At 46.0% G+C, this 13,885-nt stretch overlaps 1 protein-coding gene across 1 annotated transcript in view; it reads right to left on the bottom strand.

Moving 5' to 3' along the window:
- Positions 1–13,885, bottom strand: part of LOC126215300 (acetylcholine receptor subunit alpha-like) — a 586,475-nt gene that overhangs the window by 90,142 nt on the left and 482,448 nt on the right. The window contains exons 10-11 of the mRNA XM_049941983.1: positions 6,720–6,866; positions 1,400–1,585 (exon numbers count right to left, since the gene is read on the bottom strand). Of these exons, the coding sequence (XP_049797940.1) occupies positions 1,400–1,585; positions 6,720–6,866 (333 nt within the window). The remainder of the gene's footprint in view (positions 1–1,399; positions 1,586–6,719; positions 6,867–13,885) is intronic.

The following is a 13,885-nucleotide window of genomic DNA, read 5'->3' as shown; positions in this document are numbered from 1 at the left end:
ACGCTAGTGTGGAGAACACTTCAGAAATATGGCCATTTCGCTGCTAGAAAAATCGCTAAAATTTTATCCAAACTAGCATATGTAAATGACGCATGTTGAAAATTCTAGTGGGATGTGAAGTTCGCCTGGGAACAAAAGCAACTAACCTAAAGGAATGGGCGAGGGAGAAATGAAAAGTATTTCCACAAAGGAAGTGTTTCAGTTGGTGTGCGTGTGGAACTAAAGGGGCCTCTCCCATGGGGGAAAGGCAGGATAAGTAATTTCCGTAATAGCACACTTCTTCTTGAAATTGGTTTAACTGCACCTCTTGCACTGTGCCACAATTAGCGCAGTCACTAACTGTGTGACAGAAAAATACCGTCAGAAAGTGAGGCGAGTGCAGGCGGTGTTTCCTGATAACCGTCCCAATTCGTAAGCCGAGTGAGGAAGAAAAGAAACCGTTGTACTCAGTCCTCAAAATATCGTCATTAGTGTTATTTTAGGCTGAAGTTGTAGAAGATGTTGGGCCAACAATATCAAACAGCTTCTTCACATTTCTTTTTCCTTTTCTTTCGCTCTTAATATTTCCAGTACTCTTTTTTTCTTTAAGAAATCAGTCCCTACAATTTTACGTCTCATAGTTGCTGTTTTCTCTCTTAAGTTGTTTTTGAAAGAAAAATAGGTAATGGTGTTTTTTGAGTGGGACCACTGCTCTTTCGATACTGCCCTTCTTGGTCTCAATTTGAGGCAGTGACTGAATTGTGCGAATAACTACAATAGATTTACTGCTTTTTAAACTTTTATTTTAATAAAGGCTCAGTTGGTGTTCGGTCTAAGGATTCGTCAGTTTTAGCTCTTTAGTCGGCATCGTCAGATACGGTGTCACTCAGTTGGTCAGCAGACTTCGCTAGAGGTTCCACAGTCGCACACTATCGGCATTCTGCATTACTGTCATGGCGTGAAAGCACTGTTAAGGGAACATTACATAAAATTAACTGAGATCTGCGGCAGAAAATTAATTCAGAAAACTGAAAAAAAAAAAACACAATGGTTTAAGTTCGAATTCTTTGATACAAACGACAGAAAAACATATTTGAATTTGTGATCTTTAAATAAAGTTGAGTAGATGACTGATGGCAATATGGCTTCAACGTGTGATGTGGTACGTGTCTTTGAAACATCACATTAAACACAGTCAGCAGTGTTGCCACCCTGTACAGTCTGAGCTGCCTGTGTACTCTTTCGCTGTCTTACACTATGAGCAGAAGAAGGAAGAGACGTTAGACAATATCTCAGACTTCTTTCAACTGCGAAGAAATAAATGGCGTTTGGTGAGGACACGGGAACGACGAACACATACTGCGAAGGACTGTTGCGGAGAAAGTCGCCAGGTGTTTGGCAGGAGGCTGCGGCGGCCTACCTGGAGGTGAACTCGTGGTCGAGCAGCCTGGGGAAGAAGTCGTGCGGCGAGGGCTCCGCCACCAGCTCCGACGAGGCCGACGAGTCGGCGGCGGCGGCGGCGGCCGACAGCAGCGACGAGTCGCGCAGCTCCAGGCCGTTGCACGTGCGCACCATGACGCGGTGCGCCGACGTCGCCAGCCCGAAGCTGCGGGCAGCAGTTGGGGGCCGGGTGTGTAATTAAGCACTGCCGTCAACTGGGCAGCCGCGTGGGAGCGGAGGTCTGATGGGGGCAGGTGGGTCTGGGGTCTGGTAAATGAGTGTGGGTGTGGTAGGGTGCATTCGACCCAGCTGTCAAATGGGGCAAGTGAATGGAGGAGCCACGTTACTCCTGTCTGTCAAATGGGGCAGGATGCGAAAATTGAAACAAATAAAAACTCTAGTTAGGAAATGTCAGATCGTAGGATGGCTACAGTATTGTTTGGCTCATTAATTGCTACTCATAGTACCGGTCAACTTGACTGTATCGTGTTTCAGGCCACACTTACACCTCTGTTGTCCGTGAGATGTCATGTTGTGTCAGGCTAATTGGGCAAACAAAATAATGCGTTTTTCACGTCATGTAAAATATTTGTTTTTATACTGGAGGCTGCTTTAAGAGGTATGTACTTAAATGAAAGCCACTAAATACTTATTTACTCGTGCAACAGTGATGTCAAAAAAGAAATGAATGAATTTTACAGCTTAATGAAAAGTGAGGAATTTCAATACTTTTCCAATTTTCTGATAAGTATGACTGTGTATATTGAGAAACACCTGTAAAATTCAAGTACTAGTCACTATTCTGGTAATAAGTTACGTTTGAAGTGACGCTCTCACTACGCCACCATTTAAGTAATTTCTGTATGTCGATTAAAAAATATAAGACTTAGCCCAGATTTGTACGTATAGGGCTCTGATCCACGTGTAAAGCATAATTATGAGACTGTGAACATTACCATCGTATTTTCTTGTATGTAAATGGTAAACAAAAGACCAGAAGTCTAAAAGGTATAAATGATACTAATATTACAAGAAATAAATATTGAATATTAACGTTAATTTCCGCTTCATCTGGTGTTCTAGTCGAGGTATCAGCGAGCGAGATTTTCAAGTTTACTGAGTAAACTACAGGGGATTTTAACGGCCAGGAAAAGGATCCAGAGATTCCATTGCAGCGCCAGACAGTGTGAGGCAAATTATTTCAACTTTATTCACCAAGCTCAGAGCTCAGCCACAGGAGGCAACGAATCAAAATAATCACTTTCGTTTTAAGGAGTTCTACTACTGGTTGAACAGTAAGACAGGCCCTCTGTAGTTGGCAAATTACAGACCAGTTGACGTATCATATGCTGCACAAACTAGTCTCCAAGCCTTCGGAAAATTGGTCACTTCAGGTATTGGGAAAGACGCTTTGTCCTCCACACTACCCAAGGCAACAATATATATCAGTATTTTTAGACAAACTTGACAGAATTGAAGATAGTCTTCTTTTTCCACTTGGTTATCAAAGTAAAACTTCACATATTGAGAATCTGGTGTAAGAGAAGCATTTAGTACTTCGTTGGATTTTATACGCCATAGTGGAGGTTCATTTTTAGAATTCTATGTCAAATTCGTAATTCATACGTTCAAGAGTCCACTGTTATCAGTTTTTGACCAAATATTCATATTTCGCTTGAATTTTGTGTGTCATACTGGATCTCATACAGATTTTTATCCATACTGACCGAAGTTTTGGATTTTGTCAACGTTTTCGGAATTTTGATCCACTGTGCGGCAGCCAAATGGAGAAGAGTAGTTAAAAAGTGGGGCAGCCGTCGCAACGTTCCACACACCTCGTGTCATTCATAACAAGCTCGTTGTGGACCTTAGCATTATGCAACGCTCCCAGACACTTGTTGGCACATTATCTGGAGGCATCTGCTTCGAGTTTTTGACCAGTTGGTTTCAAGTTTCGCCATTATTCCCCTTATTCCCCCCCCCCCCCCCCCTCCGCAACTGCTTCTCGTGTCTGCTACGAGCAATGGAGCATAGTTACTTTGCGCAGGCAGCCACCTGCGTTGGTGGGTCGGTAGGTCTGCTGTCGACTGTAGGACCGGAACCTACACCACGCGCGGGTACGTCGCTGTGCTGAGCATTCTGCTGCGTTTGACATGCAACTTCACGTGGGACAGGCGCTGTCAGCTGCAGCTGTCTGGGTACGTTTAACCTGTTGGATCTTACAGTCCTGTGAGTAACCTTGTGATTAGGCTGCTTCACAAAGGTGTAAAATTTTTTTTGGCCCCCACGTCGTGATTACAGCTTAGTAGCATTTAATTGAGTCTGCGGAAATGTCTGCGACGCATTCGGAGATCGGAGGCTCCCGTCATCGGCTTGCCAGTGTTCACTTCAGAAAGACGACAGAAACAAGTACAGAAGCTCTCATGATATGAAATATGCCAGACGAAAGGCTCGATATTTCTTTAGACTTTCCCACTTCTGTCCCTTTTGCCTGCCACATCTCAACATTACTGAATATTTTCTAACAAACTGCGTTGATGTGTGATGTAGGTATTCGGTTGCAAGATATTTTTACACTCTCAATGTTGTTTCGTCTCAGTCCTTCACTCATTCACCTCATTGGTTTTGGTTCGTACTTTGATGTCGAGTTCTTTTGCGTCAGGATAGTTACCACTGAACACCTGGCCACCCCCTATGGGAAATAGACGGTCCTTACATTCACAGTGCTTCTGATATGCGTACCGAGCTTGCTCGAAATCAGTCGAGTGGTTTAGGGAAATGGAAATGATCGTACGGCATGATTGGCCAGCAGCATCCATCTCGTTTTTTGTGTTTCGTGCCGTGTTTTTTAAGCAAAACTTAGCTAGTTGCTACCTCTATTGGGGCGGAAATTTTAATGTCCAGCTGTGTATAAGGGGCAGTCAAATGAAAACGGGACAGGCGACAAGTAAGTAAAGTGATTAGGCTATTATTTCAAAAGTAATCGCCGTGACTGTCAATTCGTTTACCCCAGTGTGAGACAAGACGGTTTAAGACTTCGTCGAGAAATTTCTGCAGTCGCTTACCGAACAACGATTATACCGAGGCGTGCAGCTCTTCATCCAAAGCAAATCGGCGGCTAGGAATCTCTTGTTTCAGGCCTCCAAAAACACGGAGACCACTCGGGCGGAGTCGGGACTGTGTGGAGGATGCGTGAAGGCTTACCAGGAGAACTTCAGCAGCGTAGTCCAAACACCCTCGGAAACATGTGGGGCCCGCGTGAGTCCACAGGCAACCGCAAACATTTTGTCTCGCAGTGGGAGAGATATATTAACAGTTAGGGCGGTTGCTTTTGAAATAATAATCTTGTTACTTTTACTTTCTTTCCCGTCAGTCCCGTTTCCAAACGACACATGTACAAACTCTGACTGAGCGGCACAGTTTCATGCAGATTCACTGGAGGGCGCGGTCAGTAGCAGTGTGGTGTGGTGAGGTGAGGTGAGGTGAGGTGAGGTGAGGTGAGGTGAGGTGCAGAGTGGTGAGGTGAGGTGAGGTGAGGTGCAGTGAGGTGAGGTGAGGTACGGTGAGGTGGGGTGAGGTGAGGTGAGGTGCAGTGAGGTGCAGTGAGGTGAGGTGAGGTGGGGTGAGGTGAGGTACGGTGAGGTGAGGTGAGGTGAGGTGGGGTGAGGTGAGGTGAGGTGAGGTGAGGTGCAGTGAGGTGAGGTGAGGTACAGTGAGCTGAGGTGAGGTGCAGTGAGCTGAGGTGAGGTAAGGTGAGGTGGGGTGAGGTGAGGTGAGGTGCAGTGAGGTGAGGTGAGGTGGGGTGAGGTGGGGTGGGGTGAGGTGGGGTGTGTGGTCAGGTGAGGATGGGTGTAGTGAGGTGAGGTGTGAGGTGAGGTGAGATGAGGTGCAGTGAGGTGAGGTGAGGTATGGTGAGGTGGGGTGAGGTGAGGTGAGGTACAGTGAGGTGAGGTGTGGTGCAGTGAGTGGTGGGGTGGGGTGAGGTGAGGTGCAGTGAGGTGAGGTGAGGTGAGGTGCAGTGAGGTGAGGTGAGGTATGGTGAGGTGGGGTGAGGTGAGGTGGGGTGAGGTGAGGTGGGGTGAGGTGAGGTGGGGTGAGGTGAGGTGAGGTGCAGTGAGGTGAGGTGAGGTGAGGTGAGGTGAGGTGCAGTGAGGTGAGGTGAGGTGGGGTGAGGTGAGGTACGGTGAGGTGAGGTGAGGTGGGGTGAGGTGAGGTGAGGTGAGGTGAGGTGAGGTGCAGTGAGGTGAGGTGAGGTACGGTGAGCTGAGGTGAGGTGCAGTGAGCTGAGGTGAGGTAAGGTGAGGTGGGGTGAGGTGAGGTGAGGTGCAGTGAGGTGAGGTGAGGTGGGGTGAGGTGGGGTGGGGTGAGGTGGGGTGTGTGGTCAGGTGAGGATGGGTGTAGTGAGGTGAGGTGTGAGGTGAGATGAGGTGCAGTGAGGTGAGGTGAGGTATGGTGAGGTGGGGTGAGGTGAGGTGAGGTACAGTGAGGTGAGGTGTGGTGCAGTGAGTGGTGGGGTGAGGTGAGGTGAGGTGCAGTGAGGTGAGGTGAGGTGAGGTGCAGTGAGGTGAGGTGAGGTATGGTGAGGTGGGGTGAGGTGAGGTGGGGTGAGGTGAGGTGGGGTGAGGTGGGGTGAGGTGAGGTGAGGTGCAGTGAGGTGAGGTGAGGTGAGGTGAGGTGAGGTGAGGTGCAGTGAGGTGAGGTGAGGTGCAGTGAGGTGAGGTGAGGTGAGGTGGGGTGAGGTGAGGTGGGTTGAGGTGAGGTGAGGTGCAGTGAGCTGAGGTGAGGTAAGGTGAGGTGGGGTGAGGTGAGGTGAGGTGCAGTGAGGTGAGGTGAGGTGGGGTGAGGTGGGGTGAGGTGGGGTGGGGTGAGGTGGGGTGTGTGGTCAGGTGAGGATGGGTGTAGTGAGGTGAGGTGTGAGGTGAGGTGAGATGAGGTGCAGTGAGGTGAGGTGAGGTATGGTGAGGTGGGGTGAGGTGAGGTGAGGTACAGTGAGGTGAGGTGTGGTGCAGTGAGTGGTGGGGTGAGGTGAGGTGAGGTGCAGTGAGGTGAGGTGAGGTGAGGTGCAGTGAGGTGAGGTGAGGTATGGTGAGGTGGGGTGAGGTGAGGTGGGGTGAGGTGAGGTGGGGTGAGGTGAGGTGAGGTGCAGTGAGGTGAGGTGAGGTGAGGTGAGGTGAGGTGAGGTGCAGTGAGGTGAGGTGAGGTGCAGTGAGGTGAGGTGAGGTGAGGTGAGGTGGGGTGAGGTGAGGTGGGGTGAGGTGAGGTGAGGTGTCAGGTGAGGTGAGGTGAGGTGAGACCCCCACCTGCGCTTGTCGATCTGGTACTGCGGCCGGCGCATGACGAGCAGCCGCGGCAGGATGTGGATGAAGACGCGCCGCACCCACGGCGCCATGACGTGCGTCTGCGGCGACCGGAAGTGCACGTTCAGCACCACCACCGTCACGCAGATGCTGCGGGCACCACAGGTCAGGGGTCAGGCCGGGGCGGCGTTAAGAGGTGAGGCAGCAGGCAGAGCAGGGATAAAGGTGTACAGGCTGTATCACGGGAAAGGAGTAAGGAGTGGGTGCAAATGTAACAAAGATCAAAGTGTGAAGCTTACGTTGGAAGGAAACACCTCGCAGCAACTAGTAATATATTTTTGATACTTAGAAAGATGAGTAACAGAAAACACAAGTTCTGTGCAGGAACAAAGTAGGATATTTATGGGTGGGGGAAATTTATAGAAAGTGAAAGGTTCGTTCGCAGCAAAAAGATTCGTGATAAAACTAAGAAACTGATTTGCTAACACATGTAAATGCACAAAACGGAAGAATCTATAAAATTTCAACTATTTTCCAGCAGCGCCACGATCCCAGAGATTAGTAGCACCTGGGATGTGAATACCGACCGCCTCAAGCTGACGCTTCAGTCGTTCCACGTCTGGCGAATGGAAAACTAAATGTTTTCTAAATGCAGTACAGAGCGAGTGGTGTCAGAACTGAAACAGAAAGCATCCTCTGCTGCAACAGCGGTCGCAGTTTCAACGTACGTAATGAATGAGATAAATTTTATTAACCATTTTGTCTGCAACGTACATACATCAAAAAGAGTTTTGCATCACCCCGGTTCCCAGAGCTGCTGAAGATGGACGTTGACTGTGGATATTGTATCACAGACAGTCCCTTTGACTGTTCAGAGATGTCACTATACGCGCCCAAAGATACAAACAACCGTGCATGAGCAGCGCCCATTAGACGGAGGGGGTCCGGCAGCCGATCAGCTTCAGTCGTTCCCCCAGGAAGGAGGTACACGGCTCGTGTTGTCTGTAGTTCAGCCACGCCTAGACGGTCAATACCGCGGCTCGATCGCGCCCGCATTGTTACTTTGAGCCAGGAAGGGCTCTCAACAAGGGAAGCGCCGAGGCGTCTCGGAGTGAACCAAAGCGATGTTGTTTGCACATGGAGGAGATACAGAGAGACAGGAACTGTCGATGACATGCCTCGCTCGGGCCGTCCAAGGACTACTCCTGCAGTAGGTGACCGCTACCTACGGGTTATGGCTCGAAGGAATCCCGACAGCAACGCCACCGTGTTGAGAAATGCTTTTTGTGCAGCCACAGGACGTCGTGTTACGACTCAAACCGTGCGCCACAGGCTGCACGATGCGCAGCGCCACTCCCGACGTCCACGGCGAGGTCCATCTTTGCAACCACGGGCATTATGTGGGGCCGACGTACGCCGCCGGTAGTCGCGGAAGGAGCCGTGACGGCTGCACGATACGTGAATGCCATCCTCCGACCGATAGTGAAACAATTTTTTTTGTCATTAGTCTTCTGACTGGTTTGATGCGGCCCACCACGAATTCCTCTCCTGTGCTAAACTCTTCATCTAAGAGTAGCACTTGCAACCGACGTCCTCAATTATCTTCTGGATGTATTCCAATCTCTGTCTTCCTCAAGTACCGTGGAAGTGATTCCCTGATGCCTTAACAGATGTCCCATCATCCTGTCCTCCCCCCTCCCCCCTCTTATCAGCGTTTTACACATATTCCTTTCCTCTCTGGTTTTATTTATTTTTATTTATTTATTTATTGTTCCGTGGGACCAAATTAGGGAGAAGTCTCCATGGTCATGGAACAAGTCAATACATGAAATTATAACACGATATTAGAAACAGATAAAATGAAATATAAATAACATATTCTGGTGACAAGTAAGTTTAAATAAAGAAAATCAACAATGTAACACTGGAATTTGCATAATTTTTTAGATGTTCCAGGAGCTCCTCGACAGAATAGAAGGAGTGAGCCATGAGGAAACTCTTCAGTTTAGACTTAAAAGAGTTTGGGCTACTGCTAAGATTTTTGAGTTCTTGTGGTAGCTTATTGAAAATGGATGCAGCAGAATACTGCACTCCTTTCTGCACAAGAGTCAAGGAAGTGCATTCCACATGCAGATTGGATTTCTGCCTAGTATTAACTGAGTGAAAGCTGCTAACTCTTGGGAATAGGCTAATATTGCTAACAACAAACGACATTAAAGAAAATATATACTGTGAGGGCAAAGTCAGAATTCCCAGACTATTGAATAGGGGTCGATAAGACGTTCTCGAACATACACCACATATAGCTGGAACAGCCCGTTTTTGAGCCAAAAATACCCTTTTTGAATCAGAAGAATTACCCCAAAAAATAATACCATACGACATAAGCGTATCAAAATATGCGAAGTACACTACTTTTCGTGTTGAAGTGTCACTTATTTCAGATACTGTTCTAATCGTAAATAAAGCAGCATATAGTTTCCGAACAAGATCCTGGACATGGGCTTTCCACAACAGCTTACTATCTATCCGAATGCCATCTGCGCAGAACCTCCTCATTCCTTACCTTATAAGTCCATCTAATTCTCAACAATCGTCTGTAGCACCACATCTCAAATGCTTCGATTCTCTTCTGTTCCGGTCTTCCCACAGTCCATGTATCACTACCATACGTACATTCACACAAATTTCTTCCTCAAATTCGATATTTGATATTAGTAGATTTCTCTTGAAATGGAAAAACTGGTAGAAGCCGACCTCGGGGAAGATCAGTTTGGGTTCCGTAGAAATATTGAAACACGTGGGGCAATACTGACCCTACGACTTATCTTAGAAGAAAGATTAAGGAAAGGCAAACCTACGTTTCTAGCATTTGTAGACTTAGAGAAAGCTTTTGACAATGTTGACTGGAATATTCTCTTTAAAATTCGGAAGGTGGCAGGAGTAAAATACAGGGAGCGAAAGGCTATTTACAATTTGTACAGAAACCGGATGGCAGTTATAAGAGTCGACGGGGCATGAAACGGAAGCAGTGGTTGGGAAGGGAGTGAGACAGGGTTGTAGCCTATCCCCGATGCTATTCAATCTGTATATTGAGCAAGCAGTGAAGGAAACAAACGAAAAATTCGGAGTAGCTATTAAAATCCATGGAGGAGAAGTAAAAACTTTGAGGTTCGCCGATGACATTGTAATTCTGTCAGAGACAGCAAAGGACTTAGAAGAGCAGTTGAACGGAATGGACAGTGTCTTGAAAGGAGGATATAAGATTAACATCAACAAAAGCAAAACGAGGATAATGGAATGTAGTCAAATTAAATCGGGTGATGCTGAGGGAATTACATTAGGAAATGAGACACTTAAAGTAGTAAAGGAGTTTTGCTATTTAGGGAGTAAAATAACTGATGATGGTCGAAGTAGAGAGGATATAAAATGTAGACTGGCAATGGGAAGGAAATCGTTTCTGAAGAAGAGAAATTTGTTAACATCGAGTATAGATTTAAATGTCAGGAAGTCGTTTCTGAAAGTATTTGTATGGAGTGTAGCCATGTATGGAAGTGAAACATGGACGATAACTAGTTTGGACAAGAAGAGAATAGAAGCTTTCGAAATGTGGTGCTACAGAAGAATGCTGAAGATTAGATGGGTAGAGCACATAACTAATGAGGAGGTATTGAATAGGATTGGGGAGAAGAGAAGTTTGTGGCACAACTTGACCAGAAGAAGGGACCGGCTGGTAGGACATGTTCTGAGGCATCAAGGGATCACCAATTTAGTATTGGAGGGCAGCGTGGAGGGTAAAAATCGTAAAGGGAGACCAAGAGATGAATACACTAAGCAGATTCAGAAGGATGTAGGTTGCAGTAGGTACTGGGAGATTCCCTCTTGGCTGTTGCACATATTGTATATGACCCGTCTCTCCCTATAGCTTACCCCTACTTTTTTCAGAATTTCGAACATCTTGCACCATTTTACATTGTCGAACGCTTTTTCCAGGTCGGCAAATCCTATGAACGTGTCTTGATTTTTCTTTAGTCTTGCTTCCATTATTAACCGCAACGTCAGAATTGCCTCTCCCGTGCCTTTACCTTTCCTAAAAACAAACTAATCGTTTTCTAGCGCATCCTCAGTTTTCTTTTCCATTCTTCTGTATATTATTCTTGTAAGCAGCTTCGATGCATGAGCTGTTAAGCTGATTGAGCGATAAATCTCGCACTTGTCAGCTCTTGCCGTCTTCGGAATTGTGTGGATGCTGCTTTTCCGAAAGTCAGATGGTATGTCGCCAGACTCAGATATTCTACACACCGGCGTGAATAGTCGTTTTGTTGCTACTTCCTCCAATCATTTCTTCTTCTATCACATAAGACAAATCTTCCCTTCATACAAGTTTTCAATGTATTCTTTCCACCTATCCGCTCTCTCCTATGCATTTAACAGTGGAATTCCCGTTGCACTCTTAATGCTATCACCCTTGCTTTTAATGTCACTGAAGGCTGTTTTGACATTCCTGTATGCTGAGCCTATCCTTCCGACAATCATTTCTTTTTCGATGTCTTCACATTCTTCCTGCAGCCATTTCGTCTTAGCTTCCCTGCACTTCCTATTTATTTCATTCCTCAGCGACTTATATTTTTGTATTCCTGAGTTTCCCTGGACATTTTTGTAGTTCCTTCTATCACCGATCAATTGAAGTATTTCTTGTGTTCCTGATGGTTTCTTCAAAGTTACGTTTTCCATCCCAACTTCTGTGATGGCTCTTGTTATAGATGTCCATTCCTCTTCAACTGTACTGCCTACTGAGCTATTCCTTATTGCTGTATCTATTGCCTTAGAGAACTTCGACTGTATATCGTCATTCCTTAGTACTTCCGTATCCTACTTCTTTGCATATTGATTCTTCCTGACTAATGTCTGAAACTTGAGCCTACTCTTCATCACTACTATATTGTGATCTGAGTCTATATCTGCTCCTGGGCACGCCTTTCGATCCGGATTTCGGAATCTATGCTTGACCATGGCGTAATCTAACTGAGATCTTCCCATATCACCCGGCCTTTACCAAGTATAGCTCCTCCTCTTGTGATTCTTCGCTATTACTAGCTGAAACTCGTTACAGAACTCAATTAGTCTTTCTCCTGTCTCATTCCTTGTCCCAAGTCCATATTCTCCTGTAACGTTTTCTTCTACTCCTTCCCCTACAACTGCATTCCGGTCCCCCACGCCTATGGTAGCCCTGGACAAGGCCGCAGGTACGGAGACAGAGCTCTCGTGAGGTTGTAATTAATTGTAGTTGAACACTTTTAACTAATTAAATACGTTCTTTAGTGTACTCTTAAAGCTCACCGTTAAAAGTTTTTCTTTTATTTGCGTGGTGTTCCAGTAAACGCGAAAAGTTCGTTTGTTTACTTACTGCTGCTTAGGCCTAATTTTTCGAGTGTGTATATTTAGCGTTATACCGCAATTGTAAGTGCATTTGCTATAGTTTAACTGATTAAACACGTTCATTAGGGTGCTTTTCAAACTCACCATTAAAGGTTTTCTTTTATTTGCGTATTGTACCAGTAATTGCGAAAAGTCTGTTTTGTTTACCTTTCGCGGCTTTGGGTTTCTTTCCGAGTGTGAATACTTAGCGTTATATAGCACTCTTAAGAGCATTTGCTACAGATTAACTGATTAAATATGTTCATTAGTGTGCTCGTCAAGCTTTCCATTAAAGGTTTTTCTCTTATTTACGTATTCTTCCAGTAATCGCAAAAAGTTCGTTTTGGTTACATTCGGCTGTTTAGGCCTAATTTTTGAACGTGCATATTTAGCGTTATACCACAAATTTAAGTGCATTTGCTAATATTTTACTTACATATTAGTTTCCAAAAAGATATTTAGTGTCCTTTTACACCTGTATTTAATATATTATCGTTATCACTTAGTAAATCTCTTAACTAATTTCCAAACTACCATGCATACTAAGTGTGTGAGCTGCAGAGGAAAGTTAGTTCAGGGGTTTTGTGCAGCTGTTGTGACAGATGGTTTCATTGGGGAAATTGTAGCGGCGTTGGAATTGTGGAAGCAAACGAGACTCTTCCATTATTTTGCAGGGTTTGGTCATGAGATAGGATTATAACTGAACAGGAGGAGAAAATTAGAGCCCTTCAAGCTGATTTGGAGAGAGCGAGGGAGGAACTGAAGAGGTTCAGGGAAGAGAAGGGTAAACAGCGGTGGGAAGTGGTAGCTGGGATCAGGGGCCACAGGAAGAGAACAGTGTCTGACAGTTTCCCGATTGGCACAACCAATAGGAGGAGGCTCCAGTAGAAAGAAGTAGATGCAGTTAAGATGCAACAGTATCTCACTAGGAAACCAACTGTTTAAAAAAAGTAGAAAGTAAGAGGAAAGTAGTGTTGCGAGGTAGTAGCCATGGAAGAGGCGTGGGCCAGATTTTGCTGGAAAACTTAGGTGACAGGTACCAGGTCACAAACTATTTCAAGCCAAGTGCATGTCTTAGCCAGGTGGTAGAGGATATAGGTTCCTTGTGCAAGGGTTTCTCAAAGCAGGATCGTGTGATGATAGTGGGTGGAGTGGGAAACAGTACTGACAGGGTTCAGGGCTACAGTATGGAGTGTGACCTGGTGAAAATAGCCTCTGCAGCCTCACAGGCAGACAAACTTGGGCGTAACGAGAGCCATGCATGAAACGTTTAACGGTTTCCAAAGGAAAATTGTGCCTACCGATCTGACAGAACAGCAAACGGAGCCATCTCTGCAGACACCCAGTGATCCTAACAGCATTGAAGTGATGCTGACAGAGAAGGCCTACATAATGAATAAGTTGGCGCGAAATTGTTTCGCTCAGGAAACAACTGTGGTTCCGCGTTTCAGTGGTCGCGCGGATGTCAAAACAACAGACAGCGAAATTACCGTCTGTCGGATAGAAAATAAACTGAATTCGCTCAGTACAACAGAAACAATGTGTTATAGGTCGCAGATGGACGATGGGTTATAACTGACTGGAAGAATTCACATGTCTTTCCCGGTTTCAAGAACAAAACTATAGGCTGAGACGTCTGATGTCGGTCTGTTGTAGAATTTGCGAATGTGTTTTAGGCTCCCTATGCGACCTAATCTCCGCTGTAGGAACCAAACGCGGATTCAGAAAATAAACGGCCGTGGCGAACCCAG

The sequence above is a fragment of the Schistocerca nitens genome, chromosome 12 (assembly GCF_023898315.1).
Source record: "Schistocerca nitens isolate TAMUIC-IGC-003100 chromosome 12, iqSchNite1.1, whole genome shotgun sequence".
Classification (NCBI taxonomy): Eukaryota; Metazoa; Arthropoda; class Insecta; order Orthoptera; family Acrididae; genus Schistocerca; species Schistocerca nitens.
This window is presented reverse-complemented; position numbering and strand designations above follow the sequence as displayed.